This window comes from Podarcis bocagei, assembly GCF_964188305.1.
Source record: "Podarcis bocagei genome assembly, chromosome: 6".
Taxonomy (NCBI): Eukaryota; Metazoa; Chordata; class Lepidosauria; order Squamata; family Lacertidae; genus Podarcis; species Podarcis bocagei.
The window spans coordinates 73949967-73974933 of NC_138130.1; the positions used below are offsets into that span (position 1 = coordinate 73949967).

Here is a 24967-nt window from a genome sequence, read left to right on the forward strand (position 1 = left end):
ATAAAGTAACCGTTAACTCAAAAGATTTACTCAAAAGTATAAGCTAGTGGGTAAGAGACTGTGTCATGTGTAAACTCATTTCAGCAACAAGCTCACTAGCTTAATAGGCTGCAGTTTAGAAATAATAGTGCCAGCTTGCTTTAAAGAGTAGTTGCAATGATTAACATGATAATGTGTACAAAACACCTGAGGAAATATATAAATTATAACTGTTAATAATGATAGTAATGTCTCCTGAGCTTTTCTTCTGCAGCTTTGCATATCAATACAGTTCAGTTTTCTGGAAGGAAGTAACCACCAATAGATCATTTGTACTGTGGCAGAACCATGGCTAAAGTATTTCCAAAAGATCCTTAAAGATCAGTGCCAGTGATCATAAATTGTCAATGTATAGGGATAACTACCCCTCTTGTTTTTCTTTAGGGGAGCTCCCCTATGTTACTAATATCATTACCATAGGTCGTTGTAACCTGGAATCTGCCACTGTGAATTCAAAGCATCAGGTAGCAAACTCTCGTTCTTATGGCAGATATGTAGATCAGGAAACTTGAAACAAAATGGATGCTACTTGTGAGTAGGATGCTTAATTGGCTCCAGAAAAAAATGCAGAGCTGTCGTAACCATTGTCTCTCACTCGATTATCACCCTACTTGTTATTAGCGAAATCTGCCCTTTTACCTCAGTTTCAATGAAGCTTTGGAATCTGTGAAGGCGGGGAGAAAGGGAAGCCTTAAGTTTTGTGTCAGTCGGTAAAATTTATATGCTGAAAATCATTGGTCGTCCCAAAAACACAATCAAGTCAGCTAATAAATTTGACAGACAGAAAATCTGAGGAGTAATGTACCCCCCTGCGTGCAGGATTTCCAAATAGACCAATGCAGATGATCCTACTAAATTGTGTCCTAAGCTGTGTGGAACAACAGTAACAGCTACAAGGGTGGCAGCCTTGTGCAGGAAGCCGTGGCAGGAGCAGGAACCTAGCAGATGTAAGTCAGGTTAAAGTGCACCAGCAGGAGGATGGCACAGGCTGGCTAAAGGTGATTATGACAATAAAGTACAAGGAGGGCGTTATTCCCAATCAAATGGATCAAGTTAATAAGTAATTCCAGGAAGTTACCAAGGTTCTTAAAAATGCTAAGTAGATAGCAACAGATGAAAAATACCTTACGGTACGACACAAAGGCCAGCCAAAGACTTGTCCGGCATCAACATGAATGAAAAGAGCACCGTTTCACCAAACCGTCCATCGAGATGCCCTGACAATACTGCATATAAACAACAGAGGCTCCCAGCCTGGAAGCCCCAGCTCACCCCAGAGCTCGTCCTCCCCAGTTTCTTTATCATTAGCCTCTTCTGCCTTGTGATGGGAATTGTACTTCTATTGGCTGCGACAGGAGTCAAAGAAATAAAGGTTTGTTTTCATTGTGTGCTAGAAAGCATGCATTACAATACTGGTAGACTGTATTTGTGTATAAGTAAAATATAAATTTACAGTGTGTTTATTTTGTTTTGTTTAATTTTCATAACATTTGTATATGATGTCCTCATTAATCCTAACACCATAAAATAAACATTTTGGTGCAGTCCCAAAAGTGGAAGTACTGACCTTGGGGCCCAGAGACCTGACTTCAATACCCACTTTGGCTATTATGTTCTTTATTTCTTTAGCAAAGGAATCAATAATGTAAGTAGTCTATATTGGTGAGCATTGTAACATCCAGGGAGTGAGGTAGTGATCTGAGGCCAGACTTAAAAGCATTACACTGGTGTGAGCAGCTTCGGTAAATGAATGGATAGAATATCTGAACTGGCTTTTGGACCAACAGGTCTACCATTATTTAGAGAAGTTGGGAAGGGTAGACCCTCCAGACTATTTAACAGTTAAGCATTCTGAAGATGCTGAAGAGACTACAGATGGACCTGGGAATGGTCTTGTTTAAATTGTATCTGTAGGCCAGCTGCCTTTGAGACCATTGGTGGAAATAGGTAAAGGTAAAGGTACCCCTGCCCGTACGGGCCAGTCTTGCCAGACTCTAGGGTTGTGCGCCCATCTCACTCAAGAGGCCGGGGGCCAGCGCTGTCCGAAGACACTTCCGGGTCACGTGGCCAGCGTGACATCGCTGCTCTGGTGAACCAGAGCCGCACACGGAAACGCCGTTTACCTTCCCGCTTGTAAGCGGTCCCTATTTATCTACTTGCACCCGGGGGTGCTTTCGAACTGCTAGGTTGGCAGGCGCTGGGACTGAACGACGGGAGCGCACCCCGCCGCAGGGATTCGAACCGCCGACCTTTCGATCGGCAAGCCCTAGGCGCTGAGGCTTTTACCCACAGCACCACCTGCGTCCCTATTGGTGGAAATACATTGGTGCAAATACAATACTGGGGTGCCGTTAGACAAGCTTCCAGGCCTGTTCTCCACAGGGGTGTTTTTTACTCCTTTAAGGGTTGTGTTTGTTTGTTTGTTTGTTTGTTTGTTTGTTTGTTTAACTGTTGTGTTTTTAAATGCTGTAATCTACTCTGAGATGTTCTGGTGAAGAATGAGTCAGAAGTACTATTAACCACAATAAGTGGCAAGCTTCTCTTGTAGAATAGATGTAATTAAAAACACATGATTGCGTACACATTAAAAGTGGGCTGCAACTAAATAGAAATACAGTGGTACCCCGCAAGACGAACGCCTCGCAAGACGGAAAACCCGCTAGACGAAAGGGTTTTCCGTTTTGGAGGCGCTTCGCAAAACGAATTTCCCTATGGGCTTGCTTCGCAAGACGAAAGCCCATAGGGAAATCTCCAGGGACCTCTTTTAAATGCTAGCGGTGGGGAGCAAAGCCTTCCCCCCCCTTCAGAAGAGGTCCAGGAAGGCTGGCGGGGGCCGAAAGGCTTTGCTCCCCAGTGCCAGCATTTTAAAAGCAGTCCGGGATAGCAGGGAAGCGCTTCCCGCTATCCCGGACGGCTTTTGAAGGCAGGAGAGGAATGCCGGCAAGTCTCCGCCAGCAGCGGCACCGCTGCCGCTGTTGGCGGAGCACTCCGCGAAGCCTGCGCGGGCTAATGTCAGCGCGCGCAGGCTTCGGCATGCGGGCAAGTCTCCGCCAGCAGCGGCAGCGGTGCCGCTGCTGGCGGAGCGCTCCGCGAAGCCTGCACGCGCTGACATTAGCGTGCGCAGGCTTCGGCTTGCGGGCAAGTCGCCGCCAGCAGCGGCAGCGGTGCCGCTGCTGGCGGAGCGCTCCGCGAAGCCTGCGCGCGCTAATGTCAGCGCGCGCAGGCTTCGGCATGCCGGCAGAGGTCCGCGAAGCCTTGGCCGGACAGCTTTTGAAGGCAGGCGGGGGGAGCAAAGACTTTCGCCCCCGCCAGCCTTCAGAAGAGGTCCAGGACCTCTTCTGAAGGCTTGCGGGGGGCAAAAGTCTTTGTCCCCCCTGCCTGCCTTCCCAGGGGCTTTTAAATCGCCCCGGACAGCGGAGAAGTCCTCCGTTGTCCGGGGTGATTTTAAAATGCCGCCCGCCAGCATTTTAAGATCGCCCCGGACAGCGGAGAAGTCCTCCGCTGTCCCGGGGTTTTTTAAAATGCTGGGGGTGGGAAGAAAAGCCCTTGTCCCCCCCCCTAGCCTTCAGAAGAGGTCCGGGGACAGACTGTTCCCGGACCTGGTCTGAAGTCAGTTTCCCTAGGAACGCATTAATTGATTTTCAATGCATTCCTATGGGAAACCGTGCATCGCAAGACGAAAAAACCGCAAGACGAAGAGAATTGCGGAACGGATTAATTTCGTCTTGCGAGGCACCACTGTAGTATTTGCTGGTGGAAGATGCTTGGACTTTGAAGAACTTTAGGGGGAAGGATGTTCCAAAGGGGTTATTCAGGACACGTCTTGGCATGTCATTGCTGTCTTAGCTTGAAAGCTCCTGTGAGGCCATTTAGTTGACCTGACAAACTGTCACATTTGACCATCTCATGGAAATCTGCAAAGGCCAAACTGTAAAGCCTTTAAAGCTAGGAGATCTTGTTCTCCTTTTGCAATGATGACAATAACTTGGCCTGTTTCTTTCGTTTCTTGGCAGATTAATTATTCCGAGATATGCTCACAATGTTCAAAGCTGCGTGAAAACTCATCAAACTGGGAGAAGGAATGCCTGTGTTTCACCAACTTCACACTTCAGGAAAGCATGCAGGTAAGTGATTGTGGAAAAGTGAATAATAGGTTGGTTTTTTTTAATAAGCAACACAAGAGCAGCATTAAAATGAACTGCAGGAGGAAAGGAAAATGTTATCTACCAAACCTCAAATATTTTAAGGCTATTGAATAAAGAAAAATAAATTGTACCTAAGGAAACCAGAATGATTTTGAAGTAAACGTTTTCAAATGTTTAAAACATTTTGTGAGTGTTTAGCCGAGTTAAACACTTTTATAATTTCAATGGGAGTGTGTTAAGCACATGCATAACTCTCACTGTAAAATCAATGGAACCTCAGTGTTTCAATTGTTGGCTGGGTTACACCCTATGGTACTTTTAGCATCTATCCAATTTTAAGCAATTTTAGTGTGTTAGCTCTTGTCAGTCAATGACTAGGGCTACAACCCTTAGTGTAGCGTGACCAGATGCAAAAAGAGAACATTTGTCATGCAGGCCACACACACCTGTCAGATTTTCCTTTTCCGCTACAGGTGCAGTAGCCGTGTCTTCCTTTGCATCTGGCACCCTACCTTAGGGACTGATTCCCACATCCATGCCCATCTCTCAAGAGCTTATCCTTCGGTTTATTCAATCAGTGCTGAATTCAGCAGCTAAGGATGTGAACTGCCTCTGGAAATAATGTCAGGCAATCAGAGCAGCCTGTCTATGCTGTTTTGACTGATTTTGTGAGCACATCAAGCAATGAACATTAGAGGAAGACCTTGTGGAGTAATCGGAAGAGATCATTTTCATTTATTGCTAGCCTTACTCTACAAATCAATAAAGTAACAATTTAGGCTTGTCTCTTGGGCTTAGTGATTTGGAGTCACACCAATTCTTGCCCATCAAAGGTCTCTAGGGCTTTTGATGGCACTTAGATCTTGGACATTCAAATTACTGTCCCCCTTCAACTATTGTCAATAGTTTGCCAGATTTAGCTTTGAAACTCATTTTTTAATTCCTACATGTTATCCCTTAAAAAAAAATTGCAGGGTGATGTCTTCATGTACTACGGATTGCATAATTTTTATCAGAACCATCGTCGCTATGTCCTTTCCAGAAGTGATGCACAACTATTGGGTCGGAAGGCAAACGTAAGGTGGTTTGAAATTCCTTTAGTACTTCTGATGTTTGGTTTTTTTAATCACATGATGCCATTTTAAGGGTAGTAATTCTTAATATATTATTGACCAGAAAGAAGTCTAGCTGGTTCAGGAATGTTGTGCTTGTCATTCATTGTCTGGACTTTGTAATGTTATGCTGAGTGAGATGGGCAATGTAAACATTCGAGAGGGAGAGTCCTTTGCCAACTGGTAGCAGCCACACTAGGAAATACACTCCCTGGCATAGTGTGACAGTCTTTCCCCATTGATTTTTCATCACCATATAAAAGACGCGTCTTTTTCAGAACACATTTCCTGCCGTTTATGAATAGCTGCATTGTTTAACATTATGGCTTGATTTTTCAGAGAAATGTGCTAATTGCATTATGGTTTTGAATACAGATTCAGAACAGCAATTGTGCACCTTTTGCAACTTATGAAAACGGGACACCTATAGCTCCATGTGGTGCAATTGCAAACAGCATGTTCAATGGTGAGTGCTATGTGCATCTGATATTTACCTGAATATGCAATCTTCATTATCTATTTGAACTGCAGATTTCTCTCTATATGATAGAAATGTAAGGATGTCATCACACAGTCCCCATTGGAGGTTTTTTAATGTATGGTGTGGATGTGACCATATTCTCTTAGATCAGCTAAAATAGTCGAATTAAAGGCATTCAGTACTGACTTAGCATTAAATCACTGTTTCTAATTTCCATACAGATACAATACAGCTGTTCTACTATCCTGCTTCTGTAAAGGCCGTCAAAGTCCCACTTCTGAAGCAAGGGAATGCCTGGTGGACAGATAAAAATGTGAAATTTCACAATCCATCTGCACACAACTTGTCTTCTGCATTTGATGGTAAGAATGATCCCATTAGCTGAAAGGTGGTTCTTCAGCTTTGAAATGCAGCTAATGGGCTTTCTAAAACTGTCCCCGCAGGCCTCTTATGTGGCCCTTGGAAATCTTTCCTGACTACATTTTTCACTACCTCTGCTTCAGACCTAAGTGTTTTTACCTGGCTGGAATGTGCCTGTGAACTTTGATCATGCTTTTGAAGTTTCATCCATTGCTTTGAGGTTTCCCCCCACAATCAAGTGTTATATAATTTTTATCAAATTAAACAAACAAGTAAATTCCTCTTAGGGGACGCGGGTGGCGCTGTGGGTAAAACCTCAGCGCCTAGGACTTGCCGATCGCATGGTCGATGGTTCGAATCCCCACAGCGGGGTGAGCTCCCGTCGTTCGGTCCCAGCTCCTGCCCACCTAGCAGTTCGAAAGCACCCTTAAGTGCAAGTAGATAAATAGGTACCGCTTTATAGTGGGAAGGTAAACAGCGTTTCCGTGTGCTGCTCTGGTGCCGGTTCGCCAGAGCAGCTTTGTCACGCTGGCCACGTGACCCGGAAGTGTCTGCGGACAGCGCTGGCTCCCGGCCTCTAGAGTGAGATGAGCGCAGAACCCTAGAGTCTGTCAAGACTGGCCCGTACGGGCAGGGGTAACTTTACCTTTTAAATGCCTCTTGCTTGTCTGGATGGAGGACAGAAGAAACTAACCTGCTGTAGAAATGTGAATCATTCACTTGTTGCTCTCCCTGTTTGCCTGTGGCCTCACCCACTACTGGCATGTGGCCCCTGGAAGGTTGCCCCGGAGGGAAAGTGGCCCTTGGAAGGTTTCCCCATCCCTGATGTAATGTAACCCAACACGCCTACCTTTTCTCAAGGCCAATGCATCAGATTTTTTCCACCAGGGCCAAGCACCTGGGACACCACCACAAAATGATGTGCCCTTTCCTTCCCAGAACGTGTGCCCATTTGCAGTGCACCTTCGCTTTAAACATGGTTAAAAAGATGCTTCAATATTGATGTTAACCACGCTTAAATTTCCTGCTTCAACTGAGGTCAGGAGCAGGGCCAATGGATGCAAATCTGGTCCACCTTATATGCATACCGGAAAAGCAACTTTATTGAAGCTACATTCCTGGTATGTTGCTTGACTTACAAGGCAATCCTGCCTGCCCCACTGGACATACTCCTTCATAAGTGTGTCTGTGATGGCTGCATACAACTCAATACTCACTTACTAGGGAGTAAGACCCTTTGTTTAGACTACTTAGGTCAGACTTCCTGAACCTTGGATGTTCCAGGTGTTGTTGGACTCTAGGTCCCGTCTGCCACAGCCAGCATGGCCAGTGCTTAGGAATGAAGAGAACAATTGTCCAAAACATCTTGAGAGCACCATATCGGCAAAGGCTGAGGCATGCTTACCCACTAGTGAGACTAAGGTTAGGCTATAAGAAATACAGTGGTGCCTCGCAAGACGAAAAGAATCCATTCTGTGATTCTCTTCTAGCGTCTAGCGTTTTTTTTCCCCCGTCTTGCGAAGCAAGCCCATTGAAGGATTAGCGGATTAGCGCTATTAGAGGCTTTTAGCAGCTTATCTGCTGATCGGATCAGCTGATAAGTGGCTTAGCGCTATTAGTGACTTATCTGCTGATCGGATCAGCTGATAAGCAGCTTAGCACTATTAGTGGCTTATCTGCTGATCGGATCAGCTGATAAACGGCTTAGCGGCTTAGAAAAAGGGGGAGGGAAGGAGATATAAACCAGCAGGAACTCGCAAGACATTTTTGTCTTGCGAAGCAAGCCCATAGGAAATTCCTTTTGCGAAGCACCTCCAAAACGGAAAACTCTTTCGTCTAGCGAGTTTTCCGTCTTGCGAGGCATTCGTCTTGCGGGGCACCACTGTATATAGAAGTAGGGGTAGCTGGTTCACCTATAGCTATTCATTTTCTCTCTCTCACTCTCCCTCCCCCCCGCCCCCATCTATCTCAGGCACGGCAAGACCACCTTACTGGCAAAAACCAGTATATTTATTAGATGAAGCAAACCAAGAGAACAATGGCTACATAAATGAAGACTTTATCATCTGGATGCGTGTATCAGCATTTCCTACATTCAAGAATCTTTACCGTCGCCTCAATCGCATCAGGCAGTTTGCAAATGGGCTCCCAGCAGGGACGTACGGGCTACAAATATCCTATAGTATCCTTTCTGTGTGGGTTTGTGTCATGTTTTAAACTCCGCACGTTTTAGCTATGTGGGTTATAATTGCCAGATTTTCTGTAGACGGTGAGGGTAATCAAGGAATACATAGCCAGAACGCTACCTGGCAGGCTAATAATGCATGCAGTTCATTGCAAAATATAGCTGAGTTTTGAGGAGAGCTTCTGCTTGTCACTTGGGTGGAGGAAACATACAGTGGGCTGATGCAGATCTCTGTTTGTCTAGCTCAGTCTTCCCCAACCTGGTACTCGACAGATGTTTTAGACTGTAAAGGTAAAGGGACCCCTGATCATTAGGTCCAGTTGTGACCAACTCTGGGGTTGCGGCGCTCATCTCGCTTTATTGGCCGAGGGAGCCGGCATACAGCTTCCAGGTCATGTGGCCAGCATGACTAAGCCACTTCTGGCGAACCAGAGCAGCACACAGAAACGCCGTTTACCTTTCCGCCGGAGCGGTACCTATTTATCCACTTGCACTTTGACGTGCTTTCGAACTGCTAGGTTGGCAGGAGCAGGGACCGAGCAACGGGAGCTCACCCCGTCGTGGGGATTCGAACCGCCGACCTTCTGATCGGCAAGTCTTAGGCTCTGTTGTTTAACCCACAGCGCCACCTGCATCCCTGTTTTAGACTGTAGGTCTCACTATACCTGACCATTGGCCATGGCGACTAGAGCAGATGGGAGTTTCAGTTCAAAACTTCTGTAGAGCACCACATTAGAAAAGGCTGATAATAGTGGTAGTGTCCCATCAATAGAAGATGCGTATTGCAACAAGGAGAGTAAACTATGAAAAACTACATATATTCCTTTTAAATATGCCTTTTGCACTGTAGGTGCTAAGAAGGAGAAAAAAACATGGATCTAATTCTGTTAGCAATACCTAACCCCTCGGCATCTTTTAATGCTCATGTATGTTCCAAACTGTTAATAAAACTTTAACATCATCCTGTCAGATTTCCCAGTTTCAAAGTTCAAAGGAGAAAAGCAGGTGGTCTTCTCAACAGTAACATGGAGCGGTGGACGAAATATTTTTCTGGGAATAGCGTACACAGTTACTGGTGCAGTGACTCTGCTGGCAAGTTGTATTATTACAGTAGCTCACTTGAAATCCAGGAAAAACCCCAACAAGGGACTATAGGACGATTCCCTTTACTTGATAAAAAGTTAATAGTACAAGTGCCCTGCCAAGCCAGAGACCAGAAATGAGAGATACCTAAATTTCCTTCCTGATTCTCAGCACACCATCATCTGCCCTTAAACCAGGACTCCAAAAGACAGTTTTGGATTTTGGAACCTTGTTTAAAGGCAAATGGTTTGCTAAAATCACTCTGCAGATGGCGTACGGATGCAGTGGCAAACCATGGTTTACGCAGAACACAGGTGGAAGTTTAGAAACAGTAATATTCAAAGGAAGGAGTCTGTGAAGTCTTGCCTCACGCAGCAATGGGCTGAGTTCCTGTCTGAATTCATCTAGTACTTAGTATAATGAATGCTTGGCTAGGAACTACGCCAGTACATTTGGTCTGATGAATGTTTACAGCTAGGTTAAAAGTTCACGCAAGTTCTCAGGTAACAGCCATGTGGATCCCTGGCCTCTTGCACATCCTCTGCGGCAGTGACTCTGTTCCCGAAAGTGTCATAGGCAGAACAGTACATTGCAAGAAATGTAGGGTTTAAAAAGGAAGAAGCTGTCAGTGTAAGTAGTGTTACACATGAATCTGCTCATTAAAATGTCTATTTCCATTAGTTCATCTTTCATATTGAAAAGCTCTGTACCGAAATTATATACAGCTTTCCCAAATACTGGCCTCTGAGAGATTAAAGAGTGATTTATTTCGCAGCATGCAGTGGCATTTATACACTTCAGGAGATAAAGCAATAAATGGCACCACAGCCAGCTGCCACCAGGAGGGAATTTTAAAAAGCGCCAGGCAATGTCAAGTTAGAATTAAAGCAAAAATGTTGCAGTTAAATCCGTCTTGTAAGAAATGCTCTGTGGATTTTAATGACAAGGAACTATTAATGACAAGGAAGGAGACATGCTGGGTTTTCTTGGTGCAAAGTTGTGGGGCTTTAGCTCTTACATGTGCTGTGCATTCTTAGTCTTGTGCTATATAATTCTCAACACAGTGGTTAAGAGTGTCAGAGCAGAGCTGCTGGATCCATTCTGCCCCAGCAACCAGCCAAATGCTTCCCAGAAGCCCCATGAAGACAACAATCCCCCACACTATGCTATTTGTGATCAACTCCTGCCCAGAAACCAATGTCCCCACTGTGGAAGGATGTGTGGGTCCAGAATTAGCCTCCACAGTCACTTACGGACTCATTGTTAAGACCATGTTCATGGAAGACAATCTTACTCGGCTACAAGTGATCGCCAAAGAAGATGATTTGCCTAACTAGCAACAGGTATTTAAAGGAATACTGCCTCTGAATCTGGGGGTTCTGATTAGGTGACCATCACTATATAGACCTAATCTCAGTAGATTTATCTAAGCATGTGGCTATCAGCATACAGTGGTACCTCTGGCTACAAACTTAATTCGTTCTGGAGGTCCATTCTTAACCTGAAACCATTCTTAACCTGAGGTACCACTTTAGCTAATGGGGCCTCCTGCTGCCACCGGCGCACAATTTCTGTTCTTGTCCTGAAGCTAAGTTCTTAACCCAAGGTACTACTTCCGGGTTAGCAGAGTCTGTAGCCCGAGGTATCACTGTATTTTATGGCAGTGAATTATGTAAATTAGGCATTCTGTGAAGATGTCCTTAACAGAACTCATCTGTCTGGTACCATTGTTCCAGTATTAATCAAGGGGGGGGGGGAATGGTTTACTAAGATAACTCCTTTCAAAAATTATCAGCGCTCTTTTAACGGTGTGCTATCAAGGCAGATGGGGTAGAACAGAACAAGCCTGTTTGCACAAGTAAGCAATAGGATTGGGCTGCTCCAAATCATCTGAACAATATGTACGTTGCGTCTTACCTGCATATTGCCACTGAGGTTCTCATGTCCACAAACAGTACCCCCAAGATAAAATCAGAATCTGCCAAACAGGAAGTGCTTGTCAAAATGTAGCTGTAACTGACTCTCCATCAGCTGGGATATTCAGCGACATTAAGCTCCAAAATGGAATCTGCTTACTTTTTTTCCTGTACAAGAATCACGAGTTCCACATTGTGCATTTTATTAAAAGGTTTTAACACATACATTTAAAAAATGCTATTCATATTATCTAAATTCTAGCAACATATACAGAGTGACTACAGAACATGCTGAGGTAAGGAAGTACATTCTAGGAAAACAGCCACTCGACACTTATTTGCACCCATCTCACCTGCACTAGCCGAGTGACCCCTCTGCATACCTTGAGACAATACCAACAGTGAGCCTAAACCCCAAAACACGTGTGTGGATACTTGCCTGTGCTGTGTGTCTTACATTCAGGAATCAATAAGTTAGTACCTAAAATACAGGGCAGCAAATCAAGAAAGCTGTTTTCATCTAATCAGCCATTTAATTTTGATACATTCAATTGCTCACACCATCACTTTTATACTGTTGTAATATTTTATGTGCTGGCAAGCTTAAATCTGCAACATACAGTGGAGGTGGACTTGCTTGTACTAAGGTTTGTGGGTTTGGATACCTGCAAGACTTCAAACTAAGCATATACACTTTTGTGCACAATTCCAGTAACAGGCAGCTTTGAAAAACAGCCCTACCGTGGCTTTTGGTAGTCTCTTGTATGTACATTTGTCAATTTTTGTAAGAAACATCACACATACACAATTCTATACTTTGGCATGGTACAAATACACCAAGCCACTAACTGGTGCAACATTCAAGTTAAAACACTCAGAGCGCAACCCCTAGAACATGTTTAATCAGAAATAAGCCCCATTCAGTTCACTGGGCTTACAGCTAGGGAAGTGGGTACAAGATTGCTGCCTAGTTTTCATTTAAAGATAGCTACCATCTGTTTAGAATCTGAGCAGAAAATACGTTTCTAAGAAGAATTTTTAGTATCTAGGAAACCTAGGTTGTGTTCTATTCTACTGGGCATTTGGAAATCAGCCAGGATTATTTTCCTGTTGCTTTTCTGCCATTAATTTTAGAGTTTGACATAGTTTACTTTGCTATTTGTAATGTAGCATTTGGTGCATTGCCTTGTAACATATGCAGAAGAGTGATTTATAAATACTGTCAATAAATAAAGGTAATAGTTTTTAATTCTGTTTACAAGTAGTTGTTTGCTTGATGTGCGCCACTGAATCCAACTGCAATCTCAGGTTTTTGAAGAATTTAGGGTTCTGATTCCAATTTGTAACTAAGAAGCTAAGGAACTATGTTTTGACTGGCAAGGTGCACGAGTGCTACCATCTGAACTTAAAAGAGTTAATCCCTTGAATTTTACTTCCAGCAATGAATCACCTTTTGGCAATGGCAGGAGGTGGAAATCACTCTGTTGCAAATGTGCTATTTCTACAGTATGGTTTTCAAAGATGCAGATATGTAAGAGTAGGACAGCTGAGTCTAGAGACCCTAACAGAGATAGACAATGACACGATTAGGGTGTCATATATTTAACACATATTTTGTTGAATCCAACCTGGCAGATATGTACCCATATCCATTGGACCAAACGAAGCAAGAAATTATAGACTAGGCCATAGAATAGAGTCTACATATACACATATTCTGAAAGTTTTCTTAGGCCACACATTTAGCCTCGGTGTACCGTAGTTTACAGAATAAAAATAAGTTATGTTATCACTTTTATAAATAAACAAAATATAAATGGAACAAAGCACAAGAGCGAACCAGCATGCCATACTGCGGAAACTAAGTATTGGACTAAGGCTGCTGCTCTCGAGCTGTTATGGGCTTCAGTCCCAGCTATAGCGTGGTCATCAACATCCGAAGGGGCTCCAGGCTAGAGAAAGCTGGGCTAAGGAGTACTAACTACATTTAAGAGTTGTGATTGTCATGATTTACCTTTCCAGCCAGCTACACTGAGATATATTGTGCATTCAACAATACAGACCACAAGAAAAATAGAAATTGGCAGTATCCAATACAGTTCAAGTGGATTTTGGCTTCCTTACCCTTTAACCCCCTGCCAGCTTCTCTCTCTCTGAAGAAGATTTGGTGTCTGTGCAGAGGAGGAGAGGAAGGGAGAAAGTCTCATTCTGCAAGTGAACAATCTGCTGCTAGCAGACGAACACAACGGGATAACACCCAATATTCTTTTGAACTATATGTTCATAATGAAGTCCATAAAACTGGGCTATTGCGTATAGAGGGGATATCACATTTATCTGTTCTACATCGTCGCTACAGTGCTGTTATAATACAATAAAAACAAAGCATTCTTTTCATGTCACCCTAATGTGCTTTGTAAAAAATATATACACATTTAAAGCATGGCCAAAAGGGAGACTGGCTTGTAGGTTATACAGCTATGCTTTCAGCAATTCTCATTGTGCACAAAAGTTACTAACTGGTTTCAAGTATATAAACCTTGGAAAAATAATTTCACGAGGAGTTAGAAGGGGAAATACCTTTAGTCCCGAATGAAATGGTATAATTTTGAACTTGAAGAATCTGGGGGTGAAAAAAATAATTTTTATGCAATACATAGTAGATCAAATGCCAATATTTTAAACATTGCTATATTACAATCTAATTGCCATCTCACATTCAGAAGGCTCCACGACATCAATGCATATATGCATTTTCTTACGGCATATACCTAAAATCATATTGGGAAAACCAAGCTTTTCATCTATGCATGTAAAGACACCCTGATTTATGTTAAAAACCTACATGCAATGATGCCAGTGTGCTTATGTTTTATAGAAGTGAACTTATCCTTCCCTCCTTAAAAATATCCCTTCCTTTAATCTAAATAAAATATTATTATTTTTTGCTGTTTGAGGCCATCATTGGAGGGCTTTGGGGTTATTTTTTTTTAAGAAATTAGTTTTAGTTGAGCCAAGGATTCTCAGTAAGGTCCCTTTTACAAATTTTAGTAAATTTGCAACAAATTTTAGAAAATGTATCATCTTCAGGGAATTCACCCCCCTAGGAAGTGGCAAGGAGCACCCAAATAGAAGGGAGAACAGCATTCATACAAAACTACTCCAAAGGGATCAACAGAGAGTGATTACTAGTGTATAGCAAGCCATGCTTGCCAGAGATTCCAGGTATTTTCTACACTACCAATTGATTTCATCAATGAAATCAACAAAGGAAACTTGTTAATTTTAGGGATCAGTTTTCCTTATAATTGCCACTAACTTCCTGTTACAGGAAGCACAATAATCAGTTTACTTTTACAATGTGAAGCCTTATGAAAATACCAGCTTGCTAGATAGCAATTAATTTGAAATTGGTATGTTGGACTCAGTGACTTTTTCTATATCCAGAATAGTACCTTTCCTTTTCTTGGCTCATGGACCATAGATCATTTTGATTAATTATATATCTATAGTGGCACATTATATATCTGTCGTGGAACATGTATTTACACTCAGCGATTCAGCATCTTTGAAAGCTTCTCACACCTGCCTAGCAAAAAAATGTGGTGCCCATCAGTAGTGAATGGAAAGCCCATCATTCTATAAACAGGAAAGCAGTAGTTGTGTACAGACCCTCAAAAGGGTAATTGACTCATTTTTTCTGGGCTCCCACCAAGTCACACATTTTTCTTCCAACGCAAAAAGTGATCTCCAAAGGATTTAATTTTTGAAAGCCACATTCTCTAGCTAACATCTTCTTTATTCTCTGTGGAATGTGGCATGTTCTGTGGTACCTGGTATACCAACTCATCTGTGGGATTGAGTCCTGGCATTCCTTTGGGTGTGTCATAGAGTACTCGAGTAGGCGATGAACTATCTGATCTGGAAACAAGTTTGCTGTATGCCCCAACTATGGGAGCGGCTTGGTTTCCTGGAGCTTTGAAAGTAGATACAGTAGAAATGCCCAGGGGAGCTGCGGGATGACCTGACATATCCATCACAATTGGTGTTGCATATTCTGGTCCAGTGATAGGTAGCGGTTCAGCATAGGCATGGTAGATCTCTTGCTCGGGTGAATTGTAAGGATCCATATCAGCATAGCTTGTTTCGTTTCCTTCTTCAGGTTTAAAGGTTGATCTCTGGTGAAGTGTGCCAACAATTCCTCCCACCAGTGGCTGTGCATACTCTGTACAAAGAGAGACCAGTATCGTCAAGGGTTTTCCAGCTGTCACATACTGCCATTGCACTGGTAATAAAAAAAAGGGCACTTGGAACTGAAACGGGCCAGATCACACATGAGACTGCTCCAGTGGGAAGATCTCAGGAGAGCATAGGGTCACTGTTCATTTGAATCAGCACCTCTACCTATCAGACATGTTATGTGGCTACTCTGATCTTCTGATGCACCTGAAATTTGGGCACTGGTTTCAGGCTAACAGTGGTCTCAAAGTGTTCCTGGGATGATCAGGCTGGGGCCACCATGTGTAAACCAGTCCAAACATATTAATGGATTATGTCAATACTTTATCTACTTCTGTTATGCATATGCCATATATATATATTTCCAAAAATCATGTAACATATATTCTTATCTTATACAATATTTTGGACTTCCATCAACGACATCTGAAGATTTTTCGATCTTTATCACTTAATCTGCATTTCATTAATTTTACTATTACTTTTAAAAATCCTTAACAAATAAATCTATTCATAAATTTTCTCTGCAATATTTCCCATAATCCTCCTTACAAAACTTCTTGCAGTCCTACTAGTGTAATCACATATGCCATATTTAAGGCATATTCAGTGAAACAATAATAGAAATCAATACTTCTGAGTAAAGAGGTCCAGTTAAATATTTTGTGAATTATGTTTTACTGGCTGCTTGAAAAGATGTGAGCTAGTTCAAATGATTATTGGTTACACTTGGACTTTACTTGAAAGCATGAAAAAAAACCAAGCAATTATTAGGAAAAGTTAGTTTTGCAACTTCTCCATGGTGGGATTTTCAACTACCCACACTAGTTCATAAAAACTCAAGTGACACAATTCTGTGAGAGGACTGTACCACATTGGCTAACTCCAGAATCAGTCCTTCTACAAGCTGTATTTGGACATCTATCCCCGGCACAGATTTTTAAAAGAATTCAGAGGGTATGGGAGGAAATACAGGAAGGTAAGACTATTGCGATTTAATCTGCAAAGATATTTAAAACAGGCACTGTTTACTGAACTCAAGATAAACTGGAGAAGACAAATACCTGCAGTTTGGGTTTGTAACATGGTTGTAACTTCTCTTGATCTAAGGCAACTAACTTCACTGCTGCTGTAACGAACAGGCGTTTCCTCATGTTCTACAGACTTGGCAGGAAGAAACTGCTTCATGCCTTTCCACCAACCTATATCAAGGTTTACAAGTGACATGGTTATGAATCAATACACATTTCTTTAGCTTTGGAACTTCCCCTGTAATGGTTACCTGGTTACTCTGGAGCAATTTGCCTGTTTAGCACAATTTCGGGCTACATAGACAAACAGCGGCGAGCCCTTGACTGACGTGCTTCCCCTCTACCCCTTTCCTCTTCCTGCGTGGCAATGAATAGGAGATTTCTTTATTACATCTCTATACCATATTGGTGGCAAGAAATTGGAAAAATGAAACAACGCCCATGATAATAGAATGGCAGACTCTTACGATTGAATACCTCAAACTGGCAGAGATGAGGGGGAAAGTAAGAGGGCCTTCAAACCAGAAAGTATACAAAGAATGGAAAATATTCAAAGATGACCTAAAAACATATTGTTCAAATAACAATCTCCTTGCAGAACTAAACTGATCCTTGTAAAATACAATGTGCAAATGTTAATTTACTAGAGTACACAAAAACAAATCAGAGTAATAGAAGGCTGTGTGTTTAAACGTAAATAACAATACAAGTACAATGAGAAGAATTGGAAGTCTTTTATTTAGAAATTTAATGAATGATTGTATACTAATGTAAAAAAAATTTGAATGTTTTTTTTCTTTTTTCTCTTTATATTTATGTGTATATGTATACATATAAACATATATATGTGTGTGTGTGTGTGTGTATGTATGTATTTTAATTAAATAAAGATTATTACATTTCTATACCACGTTTCAACCGAAGATCACAGGGTGGTTTACATTATGTCTAAACTCAGGGGAACCTTCGATAGTTCAGTTGTTCAAACAACCCAGAATCATATCATGGTTTGTGATCTCAGCTTGTTAACAAACCATAGTGTAAACAAACAGAAGACCACCTGCTAAGACGCGCAGAGGGCTGTGGTGCTCCTGTCCTGCCTTGTGTGCTTCTCACAAGCATCTGGGTGGCCAACGTGAGGATTCTGCACTAGATGGGCCACTGGCCAGACACTGCGGCCTCTTATGTTCTTATGCGTTCTTTCAGTGCATTGGGGGTTGCATGTTCAATGGATATATGCATGTATAGGTCCTAGGAGCCACCTCATGTGGCAGAGCATTACACATGTAGATCCATACATGGTGGTGGGGGCGGTGTAATCACAGAATTGTAGAGTTTGAAGGGACCCCAAGAGTCATCTAATCCAACCTCCTGCAATGCAGGAATCCCCTCATGTGTTTGTGTGAAGGTCCCTCTTAAGACACAAAGGGCCGTGACAAAGACAGCAGAGCCAGACTAGAGTCTGGTGATGCACTTCCTCTGAAACTCCACCAGAATGTTAGAACCTCTCGTGTATGGGCTACAGAGTCAGCTGGCCACAGAGGGGGGAGGAACAGCACTTTGGCAGGGAGAATAAAAGGGGCAGTATCTGAGGGAGAGAGTTAAATAGGGTTTGGTTTTGAGTTAGAGCTAAGGTTCAGGTTAAGAGATAGGGTTTGATTTCCTGATCAGTGAAAGGCAGCAACAGACGGAGCCAGCCATGCTTCACGGGGGGAAGTTGTTCCCAAAACTGGTGGAGGCGTTAAGAAGGCCGCCTCTCTTGTTGCCATCAACAGTGCTTCCACCCTTGGTGGGAACAGAAAGGGCCTCCCCTTTAAAACATACAGAGAGGAGAAGGCAGGAAGGATTTGGGCTGCTCAGGTAATCGAGTCAAACAATAGCGAGGCTTTGTATGAGGGGGCTAAGCAAGCAAGTGCTTGCCCAAGTCCAACCATTAATAGATGGAATTTGCACAAATCTATGTTCATCTCAATGCTTCATGATGCAGCTAGAGGTGCTAGAATGGTTATTACCTGCACGATCCCAATATGGTATGTCATAGGTTCCTTCTGATTTTCTCTTTCTGAAAAAGTGAGTGAAATGCAGAACACACCCAAAATTAGTGTCAATATGAAACAGCCATTTGAGATCAACACTGTGGGTACTAGTTTTGAAGAACAGGTACAGTCTTTTCTGGAGTTGGGGGTGGGGGGGTGATGGTGGAGAGCCTGAAATACTAAGAGACTGATCTCCTTCTCACTTTATTTCAAAGAAATAGCAGCAAAGACAACTGTCCCCCTGGAAGTTAGTTAAATTTGCATGTTCTGTTGATATAAAAGCTGCTGAACCTACACAGCCTTCTCAAGATTGTTCAGGTTAAAGTACTGCACAACCAGGACAAGGCCCTCCTAAACACCCACCCACACCAATTTAAATAATTCTTCATGTTAATGCATAAATTGAGCATTTTAATTGACCATATTTCATTTCTCCCATTTCCTCCTGTACCTATTACACTTCCTCCCTTGTAGAGGATGCAAAGCATTTAATTATTCCTTTACCTGTTTCTCCAATGCCAGGCACAAACTAAGATCAAAATGAGGGTGGTAAGGACCATGACCAACACAGGAACCAGAACAGCTACCAATGCCACATCTGAAAGCCATTAAACAAGTAGAGTCCATAAGCATTGCAGGCACACTAAACGAAACCCCCTTTGTTCCTTGTACAAATACTGAAGAAAGTTCATTCAAAGCTCGTAATAGCATCCAAATATTACTGCAGCAAAATACCATTTTGCACCCATAATAATATGTAGTGGAGGGGGAGGGAACCTGAATTTGTGCACCCACCACACCTGTGGGCTGTCTTGGACAGTCACTAGAGCCACCAATCTGTCAAAGTTCAAAAGGCCTCATTGTAACCACCAATCAGCCAATTCCCATTTACAGCAAGGCCCCTTTACAGGCACCAGTTTGAATCCAAACGATCGTCTGCAAACAAAGCAGAGCTTGCTGGCAGTGTCAATCAGCTGGCCCTGAGAGCTGGCCCCTAAGCTGCGGTTTCGTGAGAAATGTCCTCTCAGACCAAAGTCAGGCCTAATGAGACCCAAAGGCCCATCTTGATATCACCCCAGCAAAACATTTCAAGCTAAGAATGTTTGTTAAATTGTACATAAACTGGTTAGCAGTTGGGTATCCATTTCTAGTTTTCTACTCAAATCTAGCATGCCCTGTTGGCTGTGGTCTAAACCACCGAGCCTCTTGGGCTTGCCGATAAGAAGGTCGGCAATTTGAATCCCCGTGACGGGGTGAGCTCCCATTGTTCGGCCCCTGCTCCTGCCAACCTAGCCATTTGAAAGCACACCAGTACAAGTAGATAAATAGGTACCGCTGTGGCGGGAAGGTAAACGGCATTTCCGTGCACTCTGGTTTCCGTCACGGTGTTCCGTTGCACCAGAAGTGGTTTAGTCATGCTGGCCACATGACCTGGAAAGCTGTCTGTGGACAAATGCCGGTTCCCTTGGCCTGAAAGCGAGATGAGTGCCACAACCCCATAGTCACCTTTGACTGGATTTAACTGTCCAGGGGTCCTTTACCCTTTACCGTATATGTCAACTACTATCTCTGCTACATGAATCTCTGCTACTATATACATATATATTATTGATAAATCAATATAGTTGGCAATATACCAAAAACATAGCAGGGAATCAATATAGCATTACTATTGACTCTTAGCCTTATGCAATGCTATTTGCTATATAGATGTCACTACCTTTGGTTACGCTTGGAGCTACTGTAGTGTTCTTGATCTCCGGAGTGAAGGTGGTTTTATCAGTGTGCGAGGGAAAGTCATTGCTGTTCCTGGGTGGTGGGGGTACTGTAGGTCTTGGAGCCCGAACTTTAAAGAAAACCAAAATTTAAAGGTCATGCCATTCGTTAAAGCACCAAGCAGATTCCTTTATGTAATGAAGCATGCTACAAAATACAATGGCATTTGTATAATCTTTAATATGCCAATACAAAATTGCTGCTAAGACGTGCTGTGCTGGCAAATGAATGCATGGATTACTGCCTAAGAAAACTGTTGCGAGCTGCATTGTGCTCATACTTTGGGAATAAAACTTAAAACGTTGATACAATTGCTGCATGCCAGACAGTCAAGCAGTGCAAATTTGTTAGTATAGATGTTATTCAACGAACTGGGAATAACACAAACTGGGAAGGCACAAACAAATTCAGTCTGTATCACATTCTTCTCCCAAGGCAAGTCATGTTAATATAAAGAATGATAAAAGTCACTCCACTTACCAACACTAAACTGACATCCTAGCAGTTCAACTTTCATTGCGATTTTCTGGTGCCACTTCAAAGGGTTTATTCTAACGAAACGAGCAATAATGGGTGGAATGAAGTTATTGCGGACTTCTTGATAATACCCAGTGTTGCCTTGAAATACCTAGAAAAACAAAATTTGATGTAAAATACATCATTTTTCTAAGACATTAGGAGTTCTGCATTACAAAATACTGCTCCAGGAATATAAGCTAATACTCATATTTTCTTCTGCTTGCCTAAGCTACTCTGGGCAGCAGACATAGAGTTCTCAAAGTACAGATGGCTCTAGTAGTGTAAGGTCAACTAATGAATAACTTATTCTGGGGGTTTTAATTAAATACCTTTTATTGAAAAGCCTTGTATACATCTGCTAAATGACACATTAAATGAACTCCAACCAGATACTGTGTGTGTGTCTCTGTGTGTGTGTGTACACACACAGACATACTGCAGTTTAAAATGTTCACCTACCCAATAGAAAGCCCATCTAGCTAACCTGCCGTCGATTTAACTCAGTTAGCTACAAAAGTTTAGGTAGATGTGCTTTTCAAAATTATTATTTTGTATGCCCAGAAGAGGGCAGTCAAAAGCAAGTATTACAGTTCATTTCTGATCATTTTCCTAGTGTACTAAGCACTTAATATATTTACTAATCTAATTTAGTGGTACCTCGGGTTTAAGTACTTAATTCGTTCCGGAGGTCCGTACTTAACCTGAAACTGTTCTTAACCTGAAGCACCACTTTAGCTAATGGGGCTGCCAGAGCACGATTTCTGTTCTCATCCTGAAGCAAAGTTCTTAACCTGAAGCACTATTTCTGGGTTAGCGGAGTCTGTAACCTGAAGCGTATGTAACCTGAAGCATATGTAACCCGAGGTACCACTGTACTACTGGAAATACCAATCAACAGGAGTCTCTTTTGAAAAGCTTCCCTATATTTTCGTGAGGTGATAGATACGCAGCATTTATCTGGGGGAAACTGAAGGCAAACCTTCATTGATGTGACCTGCTACCAAAACCTTGGTAGTGATAGAGTCAGATTTGCACAGCATCCAAGTTCACAACCTGTTGCCTTTTCCAAGCACAAGAGGGCAAACTGCTCTACATTAGGTCAAGCAGTATAAATATGTAATGCTGAAACACTTCAACGCAGCATACAATATTAGTAATGTACTACCATCTAACAAATACACACCATACATATTCTTCATTGTGTCAAAAGCCTAGATTCAAATCTCTCCCCCCCCAAAAAAAAACCCCAGGATCCCATCTCCTCACGCTCCTTCTATGCATGCACATCACACAGACACACACTATAAGCATAGATATATTCCTAGCTTCTGCTGGAATTCTCTCCTCCTTCGATCCAAGGAATACACATGCAAGGAGAGAAATCCTTCTTTCCTCCAGCCTCTGTTTCTTCCATGTATGCTGGATGGGCTCGTGTGACCCATGAGAGACTAACTTATGTTCCCATTTTCAGAGTTCTGTAATAAGCAGGGTGCGCCAACATTTAGCTTTCTATCCATGGAAGCATGTTAATTCCTCTGGAAAAGCACCTTCATACTTAAGTGATGATTCCAGAATCATTAAACACACACCCAGAGTTCCTATGCACTCCAACTTCATCTTATTTTGCACATAGAATATTGGGCAGGCTTACTTTATCCCTCTCAACACCAGGTTCTTTGTATACTGTCCACTTCTGCCCATCGTTCCTGTACAGAATCCTGTAGGCAGAGACATAATAATGGTACTCTGCTAAGGTGGATCCAGTAGTTATTATACCTGTGGATAAGAAGGTTCTCATTTACAATAAATAGCAAGAGCATTTTTAAAACATTTAATCAACACAGACGCTTGCCCAGCAAAAACAGGAAAGGGAATTACCAAGAACTCTAAAGAAGGATCTTTCCAAACTGGCTCAATTTGCCATGAAATAGCAAATGTGGTTCAGGGTAAGGGTAAAATTCTGCCCATTGTGGCAAATATATATATATATATCTACCGTATTTTTCGCACTATAGGATGCACTTTTTCCCCTCCAAAAATGAAGGGGAAATGTGTGTGCGTCCTATGGTGCGAATGCAGGCTTTCGCTGAAGCCTGGAGAGCGAGAGGGGTCGGTGCGCACTGACCCCTCTCGCTCTCCAGGCTTCAGGAGAGCCCCAATGCCAGCCCCCCCACAAGCTCGGGGGACAGCGGGAGAGGCGCAGCGCGCCATTCCCGCTGTCCCCCGACTTGGTTAGAAGACTGGCCCAGCCTCGCAAACTCGGGGGACAGCGGGAGAGGCGCAGCGCGCCATTCCCGCTGTCCCCCGACTTGGTTAGAAGGCTGGCGGGGGGGGAGCCTGCTCCTCCCCGTCGCCAGCCCCGCAAACTCGGGAGACAGCGGGAGAGGCGCAGCGCGCCATTCCCGCTGTCCCCCGACTTGGTTAGAAGGCTGGCGGGGGGGGAGCCTGCTCCTCCCCGTCGCCAGACCCGCAAACTCGGGAGACAGCGGGAGAGGCGCAGCGCGCCATTCCCGCTGTCCCCCGACTTGGTTAGAAGGCTGGCGGGGGGAGAAGCCTGCTCCTCCCCGTCGCCAGCCCCGCAAACTCGGGAGACAGCGGCTGGGGCGCAGCGCGCCCTTCCCGCTGTCCCCCGACTTGGTTAGAAGGCTGGCCCAGCCCCGCAAACTCGGGGGACAGCGGGAGAGGCGCAGCGCGCCATCCCACTGTCTCCCGACATGGTTTGGAGGCTGCCGGAGGGCTTCCTCCTCCCCCAGCCCCGCAAGGTCCCAGAGCGATGCCAAAGCTGCGCGCAGCTTCGGCATGGCTCTGGGTCCCGTTCTGGGGGAGGGGGAAGCTCGGGCTTCCCCCGCCCCAGCCCCGCACCTGGCGGGGGGGGGGAATAAATTTTTTTTGCCTTTATTTCCCCCCCCCCAAATCTAGGTGCGTCCTATGGACCGGTGCGTCCAATAGTGCGAAAAATACGGTACATATACACTGATGGGCTATAAGCTGGTGATAGCAAACACTCCATTTGGCTTTACAGGCCCTGGATCACAGAACTGCAGAGTTGGAAAGGACCCTGAGGATCATCTAGTCCAACCCTCTGCAGTGCAGGAATATGCACCCGTCCAATATGGGGATCAAACCTGCAACCTTGGTGTTATCAGCACCACGCTCTAATCAACTGAGCTATCCAGTCTGACAATGGCTGACCAGAAAGGAATATTGAGGTCAGGGTTGATAGGCCAATGGAAACTTGAATCAAATAGGTGGCAATGGTGAAAAAGGGGCAAATTCCACGTTCAGGATTGTTAGGAAAGGGACTGGAAATAAAACTGTCAATATTGTAGTCCCTCTCAACAAATCTGTTCTTCAACTACACTTCGAATACTTTATATATATAAAAAAAAAGATATTGAAAGGTGCAAAAACAAATTAATCAAAAATGCTCAACTGTAAGAAAAGGTTGCCAGGTTTGGATTTATTTATTTTTAATTTGGAAGGCAAGAAGGAGGGACATGACAGAGGTATATAAATTATGTGTGGGGACAGGAAAGTAGAAGGACCTTCTTCTCTCTCCCTCAGAATACGAGAACCTGGGCTCATCCAGTGAAGCTGAAGAATGGGGAATTCAGGACAGACAGGAGGACGTATTTCTTCACACAGCTAGCTCATGGTTAAACCATGGAATTTGCTACCACAAGATGAAGCGATGTCTACCAACTTCAGACAAGCAGGCAAGCAGACAAATTCATGGAGGATGATGCTATCAGAAACTACCACCCCCAGGATCAGAGGCAACATGCTTCTGAATTCTAGTCACGGGGAAACCACAGCAGAGGGAGATGCTGCCTTCATGGCCTGCTTGTGGGCTTCACATGGACCTCTGGCTGGCTACCAGGCAGACCATGACGCTGGACTAGACAAACCTTTGTGGCAGGCTTTCCTCCTGCCTTGCCTAACACAGAGCCAAAACTAGCAGAGGGCTCAAGCATCGATCTCTGCTACAAGAGGCCATTACTAATGTAAGGGCATTGCTCATGTATAGCACTGGACTGAGGACATG

At 43.5% G+C, this 24967-nt stretch overlaps 2 protein-coding genes across 5 annotated transcripts in view; one reads left to right on the forward strand and one right to left on the reverse strand.

Moving 5' to 3' along the window:
- Positions 1–102: 102 nt before the first annotated feature.
- Positions 103–14311, forward strand: LOC308589667 (cell cycle control protein 50C-like). Its single transcript, XM_081199052.1, has 7 exons — positions 103–1411; positions 4053–4163; positions 5159–5260; positions 5672–5762; positions 5999–6139; positions 8110–8319; positions 9293–14311. Exons 1-7 carry the CDS (start codon positions 1211–1213, stop codon positions 9475–9477), a joined length of 1041 nt encoding a protein of 346 aa, XP_081055178.1. The 5' UTR covers positions 103–1210; the 3' UTR covers positions 9478–14311.
- Positions 11505–24967, reverse strand: part of DCBLD2 (discoidin, CUB and LCCL domain containing 2) — a 33742-nt gene continuing 20279 nt past the window's right edge. For 2 of the 4 annotated variants that reach the window (XM_081198983.1, XM_081198984.1), the window contains exons 9-15: positions 22574–22698; positions 20884–21031; positions 20348–20473; positions 19132–19225; positions 18604–18653; positions 16625–16762; positions 11505–15546 (exon numbers count right to left, since the gene is read on the reverse strand). In XM_081198983.1, the coding sequence (XP_081055109.1) occupies positions 15104–15546; positions 16625–16762; positions 18604–18653; positions 19132–19225; positions 20348–20473; positions 20884–21031; positions 22574–22698 (1124 nt within the window). In that variant the 3' untranslated portion in view covers positions 11505–15103. The remainder of the gene's footprint in view (positions 15547–16624; positions 16763–18603; positions 18654–19131; positions 19226–20347; positions 20474–20883; positions 21032–22573; positions 22699–24967) is intronic. The other 2 variants (XR_014009409.1, XM_081198985.1) reach the window with 2 other exon arrangements.

Excerpts from the sequence above, each read along its gene's own strand:
- LOC308589667 (XM_081199052.1), top strand. The coding sequence starts at position 1,211 with ATGAATGAAAAGAGCACCGTTTCACCAAACCGTCCATCGAGATGCCCT. Across the intron at positions 4,164-5,158 it reads CACTTCAGGAAAGCATGCAG|GGTGATGTCTTCATGTACTA; the intron begins GTAAGTGATTGT and ends AAAAAATTGCAG. Across the intron at positions 5,261-5,671 it reads TATTGGGTCGGAAGGCAAAC|ATTCAGAACAGCAATTGTGC; the intron begins GTAAGGTGGTTT and ends TTTTGAATACAG.